General features: G+C 38.2%; 1 protein-coding gene across 10 annotated transcripts in view; it reads left to right on the top strand.

The window, feature by feature from the left end:
- Positions 1-22,921, top strand: part of SLC25A21 (solute carrier family 25 member 21) — a 469,006-nt gene that overhangs the window by 277,696 nt on the left and 168,389 nt on the right. For all 10 annotated transcript variants that reach the window (XM_072838349.1, XM_072838341.1, XM_072838343.1 and 7 more), the window contains one exon: positions 7,484-7,532. In XM_072838349.1, the coding sequence (XP_072694450.1) occupies positions 7,484-7,532 (49 nt within the window). The remainder of the gene's footprint in view (positions 1-7,483; positions 7,533-22,921) is intronic.

Raw genomic sequence — 22,921 nt, 5'->3', positions numbered from 1 at the left:
AGTTCTATTTTTGAATTTCAAATTTGCACAATTTGAAACCATTTATTCCTCTGTGGTTCTCTTTTAAAAATAAAAAGATTCCTTTCTATGTTAAAGAGTTAAATATGTAACACGAAATCATTTAGGGTAATGATTAGATTAGGGTGAATTGGAAGAACAAAAGAGAAGTCTTAGATTTAATTTAAAAATGCCAAGGAAGGGGCTATATAGTTCAATGTGAAGAGTTTGGTATTGATAAAAGGAAAATATAAATTTTACTTGTAACTGACATCTTGGGGATACTTGAAGCCTCAATTTTTGTCTGCACTGCTATTCCATTGCAGTTCACAGAGATGTTGAGATTCGGCTTTACAAACTGTTACTAAAATTACCTTTGGAATAATTCAGTTCTACTTAGAAGGATAGATGTGGACTCAGAACCTATCAGTAGGGACACACTGGGGTGGCTCAGCAGTTGAGCATCTGCCTTTGTCTCAGGACATGATCCCGGGGTTCGGGGATCAAGTCCTGCATTGGGCTCCTTGCAGGGAGCCTGCTTCTGTCTATGTCTCTCTGTCTCTCTCTGTGTCTCTCATGAATGAATAAATAAAATCTTTAAAAAAAGAAAAAAGAAAAGAACTTATCAGTAGCCTTCCTATTTTAAACAGTATCATGGATTCCTTGAATGTCTGAGTGAGTTCTCATTCTATACACTAAGTTCTTAAAACTTTATTTTCTATATATCACTAAAAAGGAATCAGGTTTATTCTTTTATGTGGTTTGGTTTCTTTTTTCAACAGATATTTATTGAGCAACTTCTTTTTTTTATATAAATTTATTTTTTATTGGTGTTCAATTTGCCAACATATAGAATAACACCCATTTATTGAGCAACTTCTAAGTATTAGGCATGTTCTGGGTACTTAGTTCCTATCAGTGGACAATAAAGGCAAAGATCTCTGCCCTGGTAAAGCTTATATTCTACTGAGAGAGACAAACAGAAAACAGTAAATGTAATAAGTAAGTACATAATGTACTATATTAGAAGTTGATACATCCTATGGAAAAAGACAAAAACCAAGCTGCATGAAGCGTTTCATCGGTGCTGGGGTAAGGAAGGACAGGCCTCTATGTTAGAGTGGTCAGAGTTACTAACTGACCATGCAAAGCTAGTTGGCCAAGGAGAGATTAGGGGAAGAGCATTCCAGGCAAAGGGAATAGGTAGTACAAAGGCCAAAAACTAAAGTAGTCCTGGCAAGTTTGGGAAATAGTGAAGAAGCCAGTGTGGCTAGAGTGAAATGAGGAAAAGAGTAGTAAGAGAATTATTGAGAAAAGGAGTGCAGACAAGGATTGCATATGGCTTTTCTCTGGGTGAAACAGGGAGCCATTGCTAAGCAGAGGAATGGCATGAAATGATTTCCACTTTAAAAGGATCACTCAGGCTGCTGTGTGAAAACAGATGCAAAAGGTCAAAGGTGGATGGAGGGAGACCTGTTAATGAGGTGCTGCAGTTAATCAGTTGAGAGATGATGATCATGACTTGGACCAGAGTGGATGCAGTAGAAGAAGTGAGAGAAGGTAGAAGCCTGGATATATTTGAAAGAGAGCCAAAAGGATTTCCAGATAGGTAGGAATAGGGTTTTTGAGAGAAAGAGGAGTCCAGGGTGAGTCTAAGGTTGAACAGGTTGGTTTTTGCTTTGTTTTGTTTTGTTTTGTTTTGTTTTGTTTGATTAGGAATGGAGGGGAAGAGGGAACAGAGTCCAGTTTCAGGCATGTGAATTTTGCCATGCCTTTTAGGTATCCAAACACAGGTGCCAAATAGGCAAATGGATATTTATGTCTGATTTTGAAAGAGAAGTCTGGACTGAAAATGTAAATTGATAAGTTGTTAACAGCTGTCCTGGACAGTGAGGTGACTTTGGGCATGAAGGGCACACAAAACTCACCAACAAGGCAGAAGTAGTCTCTTACATTGTGGAGATCTGATCTATCTACCTCCAGGCATTCATGTTGGAGACAATGTCTCTTTCTTTTAAACTAGTGCTATTTGGGGGATGCCTAGGTGGCTCAGCAGTTGAGCGCCTGCCTTTGGCCTAGGAGTGTGATCCTGGAGACCCGGGATCAAGTCCCACATCAGTCTCCCTGCATGGAGCCTGCTTCTCCCTCTGCCTTTGTCTCTGCATCTCCCTCTCTCCGTCTCTCATGAATAAATAAATAAAAATCTTTTAAAAAATTAAATGCAAAGGGTAACAACGTCAAAATTTTGTAAATAAACAAACAAACAAACTACTGCTATTTGGGTTTTCTGCTATTGTACCTGAACCTGAACCTAACTGATATGAGTGCCCTTTGTTGTGCTCCCACAGTACCCTCAACTTGTGTTAATACATGTGGCACTACAACTGTCTGTTTTCTTGCCTAAAAGCTCCATGAGGACAGAGACTCCGCCTGCCTTTGCATCCCATCACTTTGCATAATGGCTGTCATGCAACTCAGTAAACTCCGTGAAAATTTGTTGAATAAATGAATTAAAGCTTCTTAGGGTTACTGCTATGCCATCGTGTCAGCTAATTCTCAAGATAAACTGAACTGGCAACTACTTATTCTGCATTTATTTCATTGGTTTGAGTATTATGCAAATAAGCAAGTAAGGACAAGAAATATTGGTAAAAAAATTATATGAAATAAAATACAATAAGTACTTGAATACAGAATTGCAATATTGTTAATCACAATACCCAGATGTTCAGCTGCTATGTAAATGTGAGAAGGCAACCAATCAATCAACACCTTATTGTTTAGCAAATGATTCTTGAGGGCTGTATGCATGCAGGGTATTGTGCTAGGTGCTGGGGACATAGTGTGAAACACCATCAATGGTGCCTGAAAGGCTGATGGATTTCAAAGGTGGGCACAGATAAGACACATTAAGAAGAGCCTTACAGGTAAATGGAAGACATTAGCAACTCAGTTTCTGGGGGTCACATCTAAGCCTATGACAACATGATTCATCTTATTCTACTTCTATGGTTATCTCCATAAATAACAATCAGGAGTTAAGATGTCAGAGGAGTGGAAGACCCTACATTTCTCTGTTCCCTCAAATACAGCTAGTTAGTAAATGCTTCTGAACACCTGTAGAATCAGTCAGCAATCTGAAAAAAGAAATGCAGCATTTCTACAAATAGAAAAGTGGCTGCTTTTTGGAAGGTAGGTGCAGAGACTTAAATATGGGGTGATATATCAGATTGTATAATTAAAACGTTTAGAAGTCTGCTACAGTTGGGGACATCTTTGGCTTAAAGATGCTCAGGGGGTGAAGTGTGGTGGAATCCCAGGTGGGGCAGTGTGGTCTCAGGATCCCAGGGGTCACAAGAAGAATGGGATGCTGAGTGCAGCAGAGTTCCCAGTAGGGAACCTTAACATCCCACTTGCAGCAATGGATAGATCATCTAAGCAGAAGATCAACAAGGAAAGAAGGGCTTTGAATTGACACACTGGACCAGATGGACTTCACATGTATTCATAACTTTCATCCTAAAGTAACAATACACATTCTTCTTGAGCACACATGGAACATTCTCCACAATAGATCACATACTGGGTCACATATCAGATCTCAACCAGTACAAAAAGACTGAGATTATTCCATGCATATTTTCAGACCATAATGAAACCTGAAGTCAACCACAAGAAAAAATTTGGAAAGACCACAAATACATGGAGGTTAAAGAACATCCTACTAAAGAATGATGAGTCAACCAGGAAATTAAAGAAGAATTTTAAAAATACACAGAAGCAAATGAAAATGAAAACACTACACTTCAGAATTTTTGGGATACAGCAAAAGTGATCCTAAGAGGGAAATATATTGCAATACAGGCCTTTCTCAAGAAACAAGAAAAGTCTCAAATGCACAACCTAACATTATACCTAAAGGAGCTGGAAAAGAATAGCAAATGAAGCCTAAATTCAACAGGAGAAGAAAAATAATAAAGATTAGGGCAGAAATCAATGATATAGAAATTAAAAAAAAAAAAACAGTAGAACACATCAATGAAACTAGAAGGTGATTCTTTGAAAGAATTAATAGAATAAAAAACCTCTAGCCAGACTTATCAAAAAGAAAAGAGAAAGGACCAAAATAAATAAAATCATGAATGAAAGAGGTAAGATCACAACTAAGACCAAAGAGCTATTTTTTTTTTTTTAATATCTTTCACTGGCTTCTCATGGCCTATGGGATAAACTACAAGTGCCTGAGCATGAGTCTGACCCTGACCTCTATATATACATACAACCTCATCTCTTGGTGTGTCCTGCCTTCAACCCTCAGCTACTGCAATGTTTACCTTGTTCTTTCTTCTTTCCTTCTCTTTGTGTGCAGTGTCTCCTCCATGCCTCCATGAATGATGCTCATTCTGTCCTCTTTTGTCCCTGAGTCCCTTTTCCATACCTCACCCAACTCCAGGCTTGATCAGGGTCCTCTCTCTGCTGTTCCGATAAACTCTGAACATTACATCTCCTCCCATGCATTATTGTTTGTTCTTTGTGTCTCTTCTCCTCACTAGACTCTCCTCAATACTAGACACATAAAAAAGACAACCAATGTAAGTCTGTTGGATGAAATGAATGTTTGGGCCATACTAGAGGTTAGAAAATAATTTTAAGTAACCAGAAAACTATAATCATCTAATATAGTTATCTACTTACTACCAGAAATGCCCACTAGCAAATAGGAAAGTAGAACAATTTTGCAAATAGGTATATATAAATGTGAACAGATTCTTCGTATTCTGCTATTAGTTTTAATAAATTGTTGGAATTGTTAGTTCTTGTGGTAAATTTTTTCAGGAATATGCCAACTGGGGCTACTTAGTGTTTAATATTTTCTTATTTCCTAATTCCATGTCAGGGGGAGAAACTGTGTACTTGCTTCAGTAAATTGCTCTGAGTGCCTTATTCCTTTATGTTCATGACATGCACATAAGTGCACTTAGTAGGGATCCCTGAGTGGTTCAATCAGTTAAGCAGCCAGCACTTGATTTCAGCTCAGGTCATGATCTCAGGGTCCTGGGATCAAGCCACACGTGGGGCTCCATGCTCAGTGGGAGTCTGTTCCTCTCCCTCTCCTTTTGCCTCCCCTCATCCATGCTCTCTTTCTGAGATAAATAAATTCATCTTTAAAAAAAAATAAGTACACTTAATAGATACTTCTTGCAATGCTAGGTAAAAATGTTATTTTACAAGTCTGAGTTTCCAGGGTTAATCTTATTTATGGGATTAGTGCTTTATCCTCTTTTAGCTAATATAATGAAGTTTAAATTACAACTATATGTAAAACATATAGGGGCACCTGGGTGAGTCAGTCAGTTAAGCATCTGACTCTTGATTTCAGTTCAGGTCATGATCTCAGGGTTGTGAGATCAAGTCCTGCTTGAGAGTCTCTCTCTCTTCCTCTCCCTCTGCCCTCTGCCCCTCCCCCCTTCTTTATAAATAAATAAATAAATAAATAAATAAATAAATAAATAATATAAAAATCATATTCAAGAATAAAGAAATAAATAGAATATGAGACCCTAAAGGTCCTCTAGACCACATAACTTCTTCCCTTTAGAGATAAGGAACTGAGTGCCCAGGGGTAAATTATCATTCCCTGAGGCATCAGGATAAAAACTCTGGTCTTCTGATTCTTACTTCAAGGTGAATGTGAATTTTAAAGCTAGAGGAAGTGTATTGAGACCTGACTAGTTTCTTTTTTCTTTCTTTCCTTTTTTTTTTTTAAGATTTTATTTATTCATTCATGAGAGAGAGAGAGAGAGACAAGCAGAGGGACAAGCAGGCTCCCTGCGGGGAGCCTGATGCCGGACTAGATCCCAGGACCCAGGATCATGCCCTGAGCCCAAGGCAGATGCTCAACCACTGAGCCACCCAGGCATCCCTAGACTTGACTAGTTTCAAGAAAGAAACTCGCCCACACCATCTTGGGTAAAGAGCTCATTCCCGAAGTTAAAGCAGTGCCCAGAGGCTTTGCCATTGTGCCTGGTGATCCTGTTGCCTCTGCTGTCCTATGCCTTGCTCCTCCCGTCTCTAGGCAATGAGACCGATTGGGCCAGTGATTTGGTTGCCAACCACTAAGGAGCATTCCTGCTGGGAAAGCTGTTTAATATTAGATCCTCTTAGTTTTAGTCAAAGTAAGAATGTTTTGGGTCAATACATAAGGCTTTGTAAACCATATAGCAAGCTTAAGCAGGAAGAATTTTCTAAACTTCTGTGGAAGGAAAGCAGGATTTCAGGTAGGTGTAGGACTTTTGTGCTTCCTGGACCTTCCCAGAATGGGGAGTAAACATTTGGATGTATAGATATGGAATGGGAAAGGTGAACTAAATCACAGTGAAGCTCAAATTGAGTTAGTTTGCAAATGGAGAGTGGTAAATGTGCCCTTAGGAAACTGCCGAAAAATACTATGGCTTTTGGGCAAATCAATTGACGCTATCAACCTCTGTTTGCTTATCTTTGAGTAAAGAAGACAATAGTACATACTTATCTTGCCTATTGTTGTGCATACCAGTGATAATGTATGGTAAATTACCATCACTATATAGGGGCTACAGGTAAGGTAACCGTTATGGTTATTACTACTACAATACTCTAACTACTACTACTGTACTTATTGTTACTACCGCTAATACATAAAACTACTTTTACTGCTACTATTGTTATATGATAGTAGTTAGTAATTGAGCGGTCTTCTCTGCTCAGTTAGACAACAGGAGGTGGGCTTTACAATTGATTTGCAAGAAAGTATAGACATTCTTTATTGATGTTCAGTGGTTAAGATCAGGGGCTTTATGGGGCCACAACATACTCCTTAGCTGTGAGATGTTAGACAAGTTATTTAATCTTGTGTGCCTCAATTATCTCATCTGTAAAATGAGGATAATAATACTTCCTATCACAACAAGCTCTTGTGAGGATTAAACAAGATAATCTAAGTACTTTTAGAATATTGTCCAGCATGCCATGAACACTTAATACACATTCTCTATTGGGCTATTAATGTATTAAATGTGCGTTGGATCTTCATAGCTACCTAATGAGATAACAGGCATCATTATCTTTATTTGATATTTACTGAGATTGAAGCTATGATTTGTGAGGGCAGTGGCAGAGGTGCCAAAAGAGTTTCTCTCCCTTCTTTCCTTTCCTCTCTTCCTTTGACATATTCTTATCTATTGTACTTGAATGGTACACAATCATACCTGCCTTAGATGACTAGAATTTCGGACATCTGATTCCTTTTTCATTTTCTTCCTCCTACAGCCCCACCTCCACGCTTACTTACACTCTTGTCTTTTGCTACTAGTCTCTAGCTACTAGCTGTCATTTCCAAAGCCCCAAGTTTTCATTTGAATCTTCATGCTTGAGAAATCAATGGGGTCAAGGAAACAAGAACCAGTGTTTACATAAGTGTTTATTGGACTTCTCTTTATCATTTTTTCAGGTCTTGTAGAAATTTGCCTGATGCACCCCCTCGATGTGGTGAAAACCAGGTAAGGTTCTGCATGAACAAGTTTTATTGACTTTGGCTGATGTCCAAATTAAGATCTGTCAGAACACTAAATGCTAGAACTTGTCCTAGGCAAGGTAACTTCTCCCGATAATGGCATTTATATTTACTTCTTAAAGAAAATACTATTTGACAGATAAAATGTGAACAGGGAAAAGCATTTTTGGATAGAGGTTGTCTAAAGGTATATGATATTTTACTGCCTTCACATGACAACCATAAGGTATGATTTATGGTTAAGCTGGTAAGTGAAGTAAATTTATCATAATGATGCAAAAACTAAACCTTAGTGAATTATGACAGCAGGCTTCATTTGGCATTGCCTGTAACAGATTGCTATTTAATAGTCAGCATTTTGGTGTGAGACTCCAAAATTTCAAGTTAACTTCTCAAATGGTGCTTAAAGAATTTGTTCCTACAACCGTTTGCCAATGCAAAATGCAATATTTCTAGGAAAGTGGATTTGCTCTTAAGGGGCGACACAAATCAGGACAATGTACTAAATCTATTTACCAAGTAACAAAAAATCATGTGGGTTTTAATATGATCTAGAGAACTTTTTTAAAAGTTAAATCTAACTGAATTACTGAACTATTTTTTTTTTTTTTTAATTAGAAGCTGTTAGAATTGAGTGAAAGTTTCCATTTACTTGCATTGTATAAAACCGAAGATAACCATACCTAGGTTGGTGCTCCATAGCAAATAGTGCCTTTCAACAATGGTGGTCGAACAAATCAAAGTTAGAAAATGCTTGAAATGTCAGACTGATCATTGAATGGATATGTTGCTTAATTTACCTAAAGACGCGGCAGAATCTTAAGCTGGCTGCTGAAAGCAAGGGACAGTGGCTGTAACATGCAAATAGTATTACATTTTTTTTTTAATTTTTTTTTTTTAATTTATTTATGATAGTCATACAGAGAGAGAGGGAGAGAGAGGCAGAGACATAGGCAGAGGGAGAAGCAGGCTCTATGCACCGGGAGCCTGATGTGGGATTCGATCCCGGGTCTCCAGGATCGCGCCCTGGGCCAAAGGCAGGCGCCAAACCGCTGCACCACCCAGGGATCCCATAGTATTACATTTTTAAAAGAGATAGAGGAGATGAGAATTTGGCCCCTGTCTTAGTCAGCTTGGGCAGTTGTAACAAAATACTATAGACTTGGTGGCTTAAGCAACAGACATTTATTATAGTTCTGGAGGCTGAGAAGTCAAGGATCAAAGTGCAAGTGAGTCTGGTTCTTAGTGAAGGCCCACTTCCTGACTTGTAAACAGCCACCTTCCTGTTATATCAAGCTCTTATTGTATCAGCTCTGCTGTCTCTCCCTCTACTTATAACAGCACTTATCCTATCACTGAGACTCCACTGCATTTAACCTCATGACATCATCCAAACCTAATTACCTCCACAAAGGCCCCAACTCCAAATACCATTGCATGGAGGTTAGGGCTCTGATATATAAATTTGGAGTATGCAAATGTTCAGTCCATAACAGCTTCAAATCACCAAACCCAAACAGAGAAAGAAAACCACAAATTTCATTCAAATATACCATTGCATGAACTCCCTGGACCATGTTTTTATAGGGTTCAAAAACAGAAAACAAAGCACACTGGCCTTTCCTTCTTAGATTCCATGATAACTGAAAAGCCAGAATATTATTGCTAGTCTTACTAAGGAATAAATTGTCTTTTTTAAGGATAATTTCCTAAATTAGCAAAATGTTTGAATGAGCATAGAGGAGAAATAAGAATGATTTAAATAAGACATGATATTGAAATTACAGTTACTCATTCATTCACTTAATCATTCATTCATTCACTTATTAAGCATCTAGTGTGTGTGGGTTCCAAATGAACTGTCCTCAAAGAGCTCACAGTCTCAGTTAATAGGAATTTCATCACAATAAGTTTCAAAAACTGTATTATTTCATGGTACTGGGTTTGAATAAAATATTTCTTGAAATTGATGTGCCACATTACTGGGGCTTTATATCTCCTTTGTTACATAGCTATTTTCCATGAAAATAGTATTAAGTGACTGGAATTAGTCACATGCTCTTGTCTAACTTCAGTGGGGAGGGAAAATATAATTCTTCCAGATACCCTGAATAAGAAGGGAAATGGATATAGAATGGTATTTGGCCTGCATAACAATAAAAAGTATATTGAATAAAGACTCATAATCATAGAGTAAACTGAAAGTCTGAACTAACATGGAACTGACTTTGCAACAGAAGTAGAACGTGCAAAGATTAGTAGCATTTCTCACTGGGTACTAACAAACAGGTGATAGGGCGTGGACAGGACAGACTAGATGCTGAAAGCTCTTCTCAGTTATATTGGACAGGAGATGACTATATTTCTAAATAAGATAAACTATGAACTGTAAGAGATAGTATATGAAACCATGTAACAGTCATTTTAGCAGGTCAGTTTCCTTAATGACATCAAGGGCACTGGATTCTAAGTTGTTGGTGGCATTGTCAAAATGGGGGGTGGCATACACCAGACCAAACCTCACTTCCTTCAAAGTTACTTTGTGGGGTGTTTTGTCCTCTCTTTGGATATTATTACTTGGAGGGTAGTACAGTGAATTCATCTGAATATGGAAATGGTTCGTTTTCAAGAATATCTCATGTGCTGAAGTATAGCAAAATAAGTGTTTACTTCTTGGAGTTTAGTCTTTTCTTTTTGGATTTTATTTGTGCCTAATTCTTTTCTTTGCTGAAGAAAGATGACAGTGTAAAAATGCATTTCCAAACTCATCCATTACAGGAATTTCCCTTCTTTCCTTCCTTCCTTCCTTCCTTCCTTCTTCCTCCCTCTTTTCTTTCCTTTTTTCCTTTCTTTTCTTTTCTTTTCTTTTCTTTCTTTCTTTCTTTCTTTCTTTCTTTCTTTCTTTCTTTCTTTCTTTCTTTCTTTCTTTCTCTTTTTTTCACCTTATAAATGATCAATTCTGTTGCCTCAGGCTGAGGGCAAAGGGAGGTGACTGTATTACACAAGCCCAAGGGCCAAGGTTACCTGGTGGAAGCTAGAACCACAGTAGATCTGTATAGTATAGCTGGAGCCCCCCCCCCCCCCCCCCCGCCGCAATTGCCACTTTCACTGCCTCAGGCAGACAGGGAAGGAGAGAAATCCTCTACTTTCTCCTTTCTTCCCAATCTTCAGTCTTCCACCTTTGCTTCTATTTGCTGAACTTTGGAAGTCAAGAAGCCCAACCTAGCAGAGGGCAATCTTTCTGTATAGTAAAGCAGAGCAGAACAAGGAAGGAGCAAGAAATGGGTCTAAAGACAAACAGAACCAGGACTGTGAGGTCTGGAGAAAGAGCTGACATAAGCCTTCATTTTCTTTCTTTCTTTTTTTTATTGATATGTAATATCAATAACATAACATTAGGTTTAGGCATACAAAATAATAATTCAATATTTGTATAGATTGGAAAATGATCATCAGAATAAGTCTAGTAAACATCTAACACCATACATAGTTACAAATTTTTTTCTTGTGATAAGAAATTTAAGATCTACTCTCTTAGCAATTTTCAAGTATGTAATACAGTATTATTAACTATAGTCACCATGCTATACATCACATCCCCAGGACTTCTTTATTTTATAACTGGAAGCTTGTACCTTTTGACCCCCTTCACACATTTTACCCACTCCCCACCCATAGGTTCTGGCAACCACCAACCAGTTCTTTTTATCTATAAATTTCGTTCCCCCCCCCCCCAATTTCATGTAAGTGAGATCATATAGTGGTTGTTTTTCTGTCTGATTTCACTAAACATAAAGCCCTCAAGGTCCATCCATGTTGTCTCAAATGACTGGATTTCCTTCTTTTTATGACTGAATAATATCCATTGTATATAGTGCATATTGTATATGGGAACTTTTTTTTTTTTTTTTTTTTTTTTTGTATATGGGAACTTTAAATGGGAACATTAAAGCTTTAAATGGGAACAATAATGGTATCTACATTACTGTGAGAAATAAATGAGAGTATACACTTATATGGTGTTCATATGTACAGATGCCTAGATGGTATTTTATTATACTGTGTCAGCAAAGGGAAAGGGATGACAGAGACAAAGGGAGCTTGCAAGGTAGTCAGGGAAACACAAGGGAGTGTTTGTGTGTACATATATATTGTACATATACAATGTAATTACACGTGCATATACATACCACATTTTATTTACCCATTCATTCACTGATGGACACTTAGGATTCAAGCATGCATTTTCAATTTGGCATGTTTAATAAGCACTCAATTTACATTTTAAAAGATGATTAGAAGTTATAATCTATAAACTTTTTATGAAAAGATTTAGGCACTATGGCACTTCCCTTTATATAAGAAATAGTATATTCTGCTTCATATCAGCATAGCTCCAGGAATACACCTAATGTAAGCAACTGCCTTGTTCTAAACGTCCCCACCTTATTTTAGCAGAGGAGATTTGGCTAAGATGCTGTATACATGGCAGTTATGTAGAACCAAGTTCTGCATTGAGATTCTTCCTAGAAACATACACATATACTCTTTCATAGTTCTTTTTTTTTTTAATTTATTTATGATAGTCACACAGAGAGAGAGAGAGGCAGAGACACAGGCAGAGGGAGAAGCAGGCTCCATGCACCGGGAGCCCGATGTGGGATTCGATCCCGGGTCTCCAGGATCGTGCCCTGGGCCAAAGGCAGGCGCCAAACCGCTGCACCACCCAGGGATCCCTCATAGTTCTTTTATAGTTTGTATACAAAGAACTTTGTATCCTCTGGTTAAGAATGCATAACTACAAATGACAAAAGACTCTGTGCACTTGTATAACTAGGAACTAGGAAGACCACAGGTAGTTTTTAGCTTTGTACTCCAGGGATTCAAATAAAATAATCAGTAATATCTCCTCTCTCATATTTTCTCTCTTTCTCTCTCTCTCTCTCTCTCTCGTTGTCTCTCTCTCTCTCTCCTCATCTCTCCCTTTAGCTTTTCTTTTCCTGCATAGGCTTCACCTGGGGGGGGGGGTGCTTCTTTTATTTGGCATCAGATGGCCCCAGTGGCTTCAAGCTTACATGGGTCTTGGCATTTGTGTGTACTCTCTGAGATTCTCTGATGACCTGACAATTAAGAATTCTGGCTGTAGAGTTTGGGCAGCCTGGGTTCAAATCCTGCTTCTTCTCTTAACATCTGTGTAACATCAGGTAAGGTATTAGACTTCCCTGTGCCTACATTTCCCAAGCTTTAAAAGGGAACAATAATGGTATCTATGTTACTGTGAGAAATAAATGAGGGTCTCTACACATAAATGATGTTTGTATGTACAGATGCCTATGTGATGTTTTATACTGTGTCAGCAAAGGGAAGGGGATGACAGAGACAAATGGGGCTTGTAAGGTAGTCAGGGAAACACAAGGGAGACTAAAAAGTGTGGGAGAGGGGAAATGTTTAATATGGAATCAGGCGGTTTCAAGTTTCCAAGCCGGAAGACTTGTTGTTATATGAGCACTACATTTAAATCTTTTCTCAGAAGGGTGTTTGCAAGTAGATAGTCCTTCTGGGTCTGAGGGCAGGAGAGCATCAGTTTCATCTCTGTGCTCCTGTTGACATCATCCCACATATCATTTTAGGGCTATGTGCTGACATTATTTAGGGCTGTGTGCCACAACTAGCACAGTGCCTGGCCTCCAGGAGGTACCCAGCAAATGCTGATAAATAAATGAATAAAAGAGTACTTGGTAGCAATCAGAAATAATAGCCCTATGAGTTCTATGGCCAATGTCTAGAAAGTGAATAATATGCAGCTGAGTTGTCTTCCTTAAAAAACGTAAGATTTCACAAAAGATGGGAAGTAAGAGTCTCTTGAAATGAAAGAGGAGAAATCATTTGATAGGGTGGTGGGCAAAAACATGTCAAGCTTGAGGTAGAGTTCCAGAGACTGGGTTGGGGAAGAGTGAGATGAGAGGGTTTCCACTAGGAATGCCCAAATGAGAGCAGGGCGTTTGAAGCAGCACAGGGGACCGAAGGTGCCCAGAAAGTGTGTGTGACAAGCTTTGAGATGGAAAGCAAACTGCTGGACTTTATCTAGGACAGTTTTGGCTAATCAAAATAAAATGCATGACACATAGATAATTTTAAGTTTTCTAATAGCCACATTTTAAGAAGTAAAAAGAAACAGGTAAAATGAATATTAACAATATATCCAGTTCAACCTCCAATGTCCAAAACATTGTCAGAGCAACATGCTAATCAGTATAAAAATTATTCATGAGATGCTTTACATCCTTTTTTAAAATACTCGACCTTGAAATCTGGTGCATATTTTATGCTGAGAGCACATCTCAATACTGACTAGTCAGTCACATCTCAAATGCTCCATAGCCACAGGAGTCTAGTGGTTAATGCATGAGGCAGCACAGGCCTGGGATGCAATGGGAAAGGAATTCTTTAAGGGCAAAGAGAGGTGGCCCTGTGGTTCCTTAGTGAGAAGAATACTCTTGCTTAGAATGGGTTGATCATTGCAAATAAGCAGAGTCCTAGGCAGGAGGGAATTTTACTACATATGCATTTGAAAGTTTGTTCCTATGTGGAGAAAGTGGCAATCAGAATACCCAAAGATTTATCCCTGTCACAGTCCAAGGGGGTTTTAGCTTACATCCCTTTCACACTTTTATTCCCATAAAGGGAAATGGCTCATTGTGCTTCAGGAAGAGAGAAGTACTGAGATGTTCATTCTGTTTCACCCTCAGTCATTTTTAATCACTTCTCTTTTATTTCATTTTCGAATGAGGCATAAATCAGGTGCAAACTAAATAAATTACTGATCCTGTAAGGACTGATCTTTTAAAACCACGCCCTGTCAAATTACTGCAAGGCACATTTTCTGGTGGGTGCCGGGGAAGGCAAGGAGGGGAGAGGCATTTTCACATCTCCTTACAGACACACAGTTACAGGCTGCTGGTGAGTGGACAGGCTGGTACATACCTTGGCTTTCATCCTTCCTCCCATCAGGACTTAACTTGCACTGAACAGTCTTATCATACTTCTCTCAAAACATATTAATCACTGTGTGAATTCTAAAGACCCACATGGGTTGAAAACTTGGCATCCACATGTTGTTATATGTGCTTATGGGGCTTTTACTCAAGGGGTTGAGATTGATTTACACTCTGTGTTGGTGGCTCCCATACCCCAGACCTGTTGAATCCAAAACTCTAGGAGTGGAGCCTATCAACATTTATGCTTAATACCCTCCTGGGTGAGTCTTAAGCAGCGAGTCCAGACTGGTCACTGGGTCAGCATTTGGGAAGCATTGCTAAATACCCTTATAGGCTGTTCTGTAAAGTCTTTGTGTAAAGAATTCCTTCTCTCTCTCATTGTCTCTCTTTCTCTCTCTCTCTCTCTCTCTCTCTCTCTCTCTCTCTGTGTGTGTGTGTGTGTGTGTGTGTTATACATCTCATTTACCTGTGTTTCTCCTTGGTTACATTTATATAAACCACTTTGTTAGTAATGAATGGAAGTGGAAGGAAGAGGTTCCCTTGCAGAGCTCATTCTGTGGTTTGTGAGAGTATTATCTACGGCCAGAAAATAAACACATATTGTCCTACTGAGTGAGGTTCCAGAAGCAAAAATCAATGCCAGAAGATGGGAGAGAATTGAGCATTGGTTGTTGCAGAGGGAAGGTAAATGGCTGTGATAGATAAAAATGATTTAGAGGCATGAGCCCACCACAAATTTTATTAAAAAGAGAAATCTGAGGATGGCTGTGAAGAGAGGCTGCTTTGTGGGGAGCCCAACAGAGAACAAGGAGCTAAGAGCTGAGGAGCATCCACAGCCTCCCTTTGCAAGGGTAGAGAGGGAACAGTTGTGAACTTGAAAATGAATGCCTAATATAGAGGTTGGAGAAGGGACATTGAGCAGCCTTTCGGGCCAACAGAACAGCAGGGTGGAAACAAGGAACAAAGAATATTTTTCCCTTTTAAAAAAAGAAGAAAAGAATCCTTTCAAAGTAGGAAGAGAGCAGTGGGAAAAATTAGGATGGAGTATAGAGTGGAAGCAGTAGAGTCTATAGGATTAAAAAAAAATTAGCAGAGCAGCCGAGACAGTTATTTCCATATGTTAACGATTTGTCCGTGGTATAAAACATTAAGATCACATTCAGGGTTAGACTATGGTTATGCCTGATTTCCCATCATCCGTAGAAATTCAGGGCTAGACCACTGTCATGGCTTATTTCTAACCATGGAGAGAATGTGTCTGAAGTGAAGTAAGCAAGGGAGTAGAACCACATTTTTATAAACTATATTTTGATTGGGACTTTGTCATTGTAGCAATATATCAATGGCAACATACAATGGTATGAAATGGTCACAATATCCCCGAATACATGTGAGTGTATGTAACTCCAACTTTGCTTTTGAGGTTGCATGATCATACTAGGATTTGTTTTATTTAACTGAAATGTCTTTTTGTAGTTACCGAAAGCAATAAAGTACTAAGTAATGAGCACACTGCAATTCTGCATTGTCATTCTTTTCCATGTAGCCATCATTAAAGATTTATTTATTAACATAATCAAATCAAAAACAGTGCACAAGATGGACTATATATTTGAAAGGGATAGAGGTGAAAATTAACTATGCTCTGCATATTACGTCGTAGAACTGCTATAAATACATAAATGAATAAATATGTGCTTTAAAATGCCATTTGCAGGGCACCTGGTTGGTGTAGTTGGTTAAGCACTCAACTCTCAGTTTCAACTCAGGTCTGGATCTCGGGGTGTGGGATCAAGCTCAGCATGGAGTCTGCTTGAAATTTTCTCTTCAGGACGCCTGGGTGGCTCAGCGGTTGAGCGGCTGCCTTTGGCCCAGTGCATGATCCGAGTTCGGGGATTGAGTCCCACATCAGGCTCCCTGTGAGGAGCCTGCTTCACCCTCTGCCTATGTCTCTGCCTCTCTCTGTGTGTCTCTCATAAATAAATAAATAAAATCTTTTAAAAAAAAGAAAAAAGGAAAAATTCTCTCTTCTTATCCCTCTGCCCCTCCCGCTTGTGCCCTCTCTCTCAAATGAATAAATAAATCTTTTTATTTGTTTTTTAAAAGATTTTATTTATTTATTCACGAGAGATGCACTGAGAGAGGCAGAGAAGTAGGCAGAGGGAGAAGCAGGCTCCCTGAAGGGAGCCAAAGGCAGACACTCAACCACTGAGCCACCCAGGTGCCCCTAAATAAATCTTTAAAAATAAAATGATGGGCAACCCAGGTGGCTCAGCGGTTTAGCGCAGCCTTCAGTCCAGGGCGGGATCCTGGAGACCCGGGATCGAGTGCCATATCGGGCTCCCTGCATGGAGCCTGCTTCTCCCTCTGCCTGTGTCTCTGCCTCTCTCTCTCTCTCCCCCTCTCTGTGTGTCTCTCATGAATAAATAAATAAATAAATACATCTTTAAAAAAAAAAAAAAGAAACAGAAACACCTCCTTTTAAAAAAAATAAATAAAAATAAAAATAAAATGAAACAAAATGCCATTTGCTCCCACCTAAGTGCTTTATTACAAATCAAATTCATCATTGAGTACATGACAAACTAAAAGGTCCCACCTTTGTATAATGATTAAATTAAAAAGATGATATAACCTAAGCATAATCTTAAAACTAGAGAAAATAATCCTATTTTGTGTACTGTTAAGAATGCTGCATGTCTAAATTCTAGATTGGTGTTGACTTTCTGGAGAAAAGCAGAGAGTTTAGGGATAATAGGCCATGACCTCATGAAGATATTTTGTTAATATTATTGTTGGGAATTTTGTTTGTTTGTTTGTTTGTTTGAGAGAGCACGCAGGGGAGGCAGACATGGGGGGGAGTTATGGTGCAGTCCTCCATCTCAGGACCTTGAGATCATGACCTAAGCCAAAATCAAGAGTCAGATGCTTCACGGAGTAAGCCACCCACGTGCCCCTACTGCTGGGATTTTTACTTCGACAATGTTCTGCCTCTCTGGGATAACAAGTGTTGTATTAGAATACCCATAAGGATTCACAGTAGAAAGCCTTTCCCTCCCTCACATTTAGTGGTCCTTCCCATTGAACATAAAGCCAGGCCCTAGGATGGGTTGGTTATAATAGTTTTCTTACTCATAGAGAGTACTAGGTACATGTCAGTCTTTGCTGCTAATAAGTATTTTTAACCATTTCTCCAGTGGCCCAAAGATAAGGAGATAGAATGAGAGGATACCTAGAGACCTGTTGCTCTGAGACATTGGGAGGAAAATTGGTCCTGAAGATCTTATAGAGAATAATCTTGCTACTGTATGCTAAAATTACTTTTCAGATTTATTAATAAAGAGGAAATCCTTTCTTCTAAAAAAAATCCACTCAGTTTCCTCCACATAAAATAACAAAGTTCAATTATGTTAAATCAACTGTAACTCACTTTATAATCTTGAACTCTTGTTTCTAATTTTTTTCTTTCCTTTTTTCTTTTTCTTTTCTTTTTTTTTAATAAATGGAATTTTTATTTTAAATTACTCCCTAGAGGAGCATGCTATTTTTATGACTCACATTGTAGAACCTTTGTAAAGTGTTTAATCTCTCATTTGTGTTTTTGTCTAAATTTTTAAAATAAAGATTTGGTTTTTGTTTAAATTACAGTAGCTATTATTCCCCAACTAATTAAATGAGCTTAGAAGATTCTCCCTTAGGTAATAATATAACACGTGTTCTGTTTTGATAGAACTGCAAAAGCTTTCTTCCTTCCTTCTTCCTTCTGCTTAACTGCAAAAGCTTCTCCTGTGATGATCCCAGCCGAGAGGATGAGAAGGCAAAGTGCTTATGCATTCTTCATGCCTGTCAATGGGCTTCTCCAGACATCTTTCTTTTTCTTTTTCTAAACTGAAAGGTAAATAACTCTTAAATGGCTTCTTATCTTTGTCATGGGAAAGTGAATTACTTCTAAAATGAGCATCAGCATGAAAACTATTTCCTCTGTTTCTCCTCCAATCCCTGGCCACATCCAGAGTTTTATCCAATTGTTTATAAATTTTCAACAGTTTCATTAATCTGCTTATTTAGCCAATGCCCAGCACACTTTCCCCTATAATGATATATTTTGCCTTAGCCATTTTAAATTCCAATTTTTGGTTGTTAGAATTTAATAAGACTGTAAAATAAGAACAAAATAAACTGATTTGGGATTACTTTGAATTAAAAACAAATGGGATATTTTTCTAAGTGTTTTTTATACAATCATAAAGTTTTCTCAGATAATCTTCTATTTTAAGTACAAGTTTTGGGGGGGGTAGAGAATTTGGAACTAATTCCATGTCTATTTTCAGTGGCTATTCAAAGCCTTTTTGAGATAAGCCCCAGCTCTAAATTCAATAAGTAAAGCAAAAGTTCAAAATGTTTGCTTTTATTTGGAGATATTTTAAATGATTTTTAGTTAAGCTCTAAGCAATCTGCCACCACTGAAAATTAAATTGTCTTATCAACAGTCTTATCAACTTTCTTCTCTTCTGCATTTATAAAAAAGAGCAGGTGCTTATCTCAGAAGGACTGGAATATTCTTTAAATGTCATGTACCATGGAAGAAGCTCTTCCTGTAGCGTGAGAAAACTTGAAAGTGTTGAGAAAGAAGCTGTTTGAGAAGAGAAAGCTCTAACTGTGAGCTGAACCTTAGAACCTCAAGCCATGCCCATGGGAAAGCTGCTTTTGAGTTGAGCATATAGTGGGAATCAAGCCTAATGAAATCTGAATTGTTGGGATTGTAGTACAGCTGAAAAATATGGTTATGGATACTATAGAAGATTGTTTTTCCTTTTTGTGAAGCAAGAATAAAAATCATAAATTTCTTTAGACAAACATAAATTCAAGGCTGATAATGTAGTATCTTAACTGTGAACCTTGACCAAAAATTGATAAAATTGCTTAACATTTCTGGAAAATTGATTAATTCTCAAAATATTCTTGTTGAGATGGCTAAAATAGCCTGTATTGCTTTTGCTTTGCAGTCAGGGCACAGCTGAGATTTAGTTTTGACATAATGAAGAAGTTTGCAAGATGATAAATAGAGCTGCATATTCTCTGGATGCAATTCTGCATACTCTGAGCCAAGTTCCTACAGAATAAAATTTTCCCATTTGGGGGCTATTGAATATTTTCTCCGGTAAAACTTTTGTAGTTACCTAAAAAGTTGCATACTTTCCTTTTATAGCAAAAATAATTGAAATGTAAACTGAATATCCTCAACTTTGAGTAATCAAAATCTATCTGGGATATTTATTTCTCTTTTTTGTGAAAAAAACACAGTGCATCATGGTAAAAGTCTCATTTTCTGATCTAATTCAATACTGCTGAATACTCAAAGAAAAAATAGGCTTTAGAGTGTAAGTCATCTATTTGTGTCCTTTTAAATTCTAAAAAGTAACAAGTACATGTAAGGAAAAAAGTATGGATTTTTTTTGTTGTTTTTTTAGATGTTCTAAAGTGGGAGGTGGTTAGAATTCTGACCCATTTTCATTCTGAAAGGACAAGCTAGCAGAGACGATCCCTTTGTGCACAGGCTTTCCTGGCTTGGCAGATAGTGTCAAGGGAGAATGTCATTAACACATATCAACTCAGAGAGACAACAGATCATGCAGGAAGATGAAGACAGGAGACCAATGTTCCAGTTCAACGCTGTTGGCCCCAGATGTGAGTCAGTGGAACTGCTCTGGGACTTGATTCTTTACCTGGAAGTTAAGGGTATACCCTTAACCAATATGATGTTCTGTTTCCAAAGCCATGTTTTCATTTTTTAAAAATGTGATCTTAGAATATATCCAGCAGTGGGATTTCTCTATTCCCTGAACATGCCAAGCTTTCTCCTGTCTCAGGAACTGTGCACCTGGTATTCCTTCTTCCTGGAATAAAACTAGCTCCTTCTCAACCTTCATACCTAGGCTCCATTGTCATCTCTGAGAATCTTCTTTGACCGCCTCATCTAACATAGCCTCCCATGTTTCTCTCTTTCTCATTACCCTATTTACCTTTGCTCTAGCCTTATGATTTCATCAAGTTGATGTCTTTGTGTACTCATTAACTCCTTGTCCACCCCCCAGTGGAATGTATGCTTCTATAAGCCAAGTACTTTATTTCTCTGTTCACTGATGTAGGTATGCCCTGTCTAGAACAGTGTTAGCACAAAGTGTGCTCAATAAATACTTACTGAATGATGATAGTTGAAAAATTGACACTACATATATATTTTTTAAATTATGTATTTGAAAAAATAAACAAAAATACTAAGATTGACTTTTTCTCTAATCATGAGCCAGGCTTCACACAAAGGCAATTCACATACTTGATGGAATTCACATATTTCTTTGGCTGCATAATCTGAGCATTTCATATAGTCTAAGCTGTTCTTTCTTCAGTGCTTAACTTGTGGTTTATAGTTTTGTACCACAGAGAATTAGAAATGATACTCGTGTGTTTGCTTGGTGCCAGTGAATTTTCCAGGACCTCTGTACCAGCTGCTCTTAGTATTACTAATCCTGCCATGGAGAAATTGGCACCTGGATTCAGGATAGTTGAGTCTCCCTCAATCCCATGTATTCTCCTCTGCCAAGGTTTAAGCATCTTTCTTCTAGTTCAGTGCACGGATGACCCCCTCATCCACTAAGCTAGGCAAGAGAAGAACTCACTCTCCCAGGTGGTGTGTGGATTGGTGGGGGGTATGATGCTGGTGACAGGTGGGCTCCATGAAGCCAACCCGGACACTCCTTAAGGAAATGTTTTTAGTGCATATAATCTTATTTTTACTTATACAACTTAATGAAGCTAGTCTGGATGCTTGATGTTTTGTGTGAATGTGTTCATGCGTGTGTGTGTGTGTTTTAATGAATAATGCCAAGTGGAGTAAGCAGAGCCTGTTGCATTCCTTAAGGTAGTTCTTTTGTCACTTCAGTAATTGACCTCTTAATGAATTATAAAGTGTAGAAATCTCTTTTTATTAAGATTTATTAGGTATCTTAAGCTTTTTCGTTTTTAAAGACAACCAGGATTAATAGAATAGTAGTGTCAAGTGGGGCTCTAGCTTCATTTCAAAACAAAAACAAGGCATGATTTCCAAAAGTGTTATTTTCTAGTCTCTTCTGGAATCTTGGAGTGGGGGGAGGAGGGAAAGAATGAGTGAGAAGGAGGAATTTATTAAGAAAATGTTAAGCACTGCTTCTGAAGCAACAATCTGGGGATAATTTTTGGATTTTGGCTGATGTTTGTTTGGGCCTGAAGAATCCAAGATTAGCATTTCTATTTTCTTGTTATATACTAAAAACTTAAGTAGGTTATTTATTTGATTTCCTTTTAGTACTACAATAGGGAAACTATTTGTTTTACATAGGAAAAAGAAAAAAGAACAAGAAATGATCCTGAAATTTATCCTCAGGTTAAAGAATTGGTGTAGAGAACTATTGCTGTGCACTTTGACTTCCCAGAGTGTGAGAAAACTGTCCCTGTCCAGATGCTTGCCAAGTTCTGAGAGAACGTTTAAGAGTGTTTTTTGGGTAGCACGGGGAGATAGTCGGGGTCTTATATGCGGGTGTTCCAGGTTTCAAACTGTAACAAGGGAATGGAAGAAAAGAGGGAAGCATTCCCAAATCAAACATAACTCTCAGGAAATGAGCCAGAACACCTGTGAGAGGTCGGAGGTCAGAAAATACAAACTCAGGGGTCGATATTTTGATCACACAAAAGAAAGTGGCCACAGAGAGCGGACAGAAGAAAAGTCTGGAATTTTATGGAGAAGCTAGGAACTCAGTATTCTGTCATTCTAAAATTCCTCTCTCCCATGACTCAATGATGTTTCAGAAAACATCTTCTGAATCGACACTGAAACTTTCCGGTGGTCTTTTTGTTGCTTGAGCATCAAATTGAGAAGTTATTTATCTCTTTTCTCTTAACTCCCGGAGGTTCACTTCTGGGAACCTCCTGAGCTGGATTCTTTGGCCAGTTCTTACAAGGCTCAAGGGGGGGTGGGTGTCCAGCAGGCAGAGATGGAGAAACATCACAGCCCTGAATCACGGGCAGTTTGCTTCTATGGAGAGAAAAGTGGTTTGCAAACGTTACTTCATGGGACCTCCTAGGGAAAAAAGGGTGTTTTTTCCATCTCATTTCCCAGTTCCAAATTCTCTGAAATGTGCTTGATTTTTGCCAGGTGTCAAATTATAACCCTCCTTGTCAACCACAAATGACTAATGATTAACCTAATGACTATGCAAAGTTTGAAACTCACATTTACATCTTAACTTACTGGCTCCACAGTGTTTTCATAAATTGTGAAAAAAAATTTTTTTTCCTGAAAAAGCCAATAAAAACAAAATTTTAGAGTCTTAATTGCTAC

This window comes from Canis lupus, chromosome 9 (genome assembly GCF_048164855.1).
Source record: "Canis lupus baileyi chromosome 9, mCanLup2.hap1, whole genome shotgun sequence".
In the NCBI taxonomy this organism is placed as follows: Eukaryota; Metazoa; Chordata; class Mammalia; order Carnivora; family Canidae; genus Canis; species Canis lupus.
The sequence above is the reverse complement of the archived record's forward strand: the minus strand, read 5'-3'. Positions and strand labels throughout refer to the sequence as shown.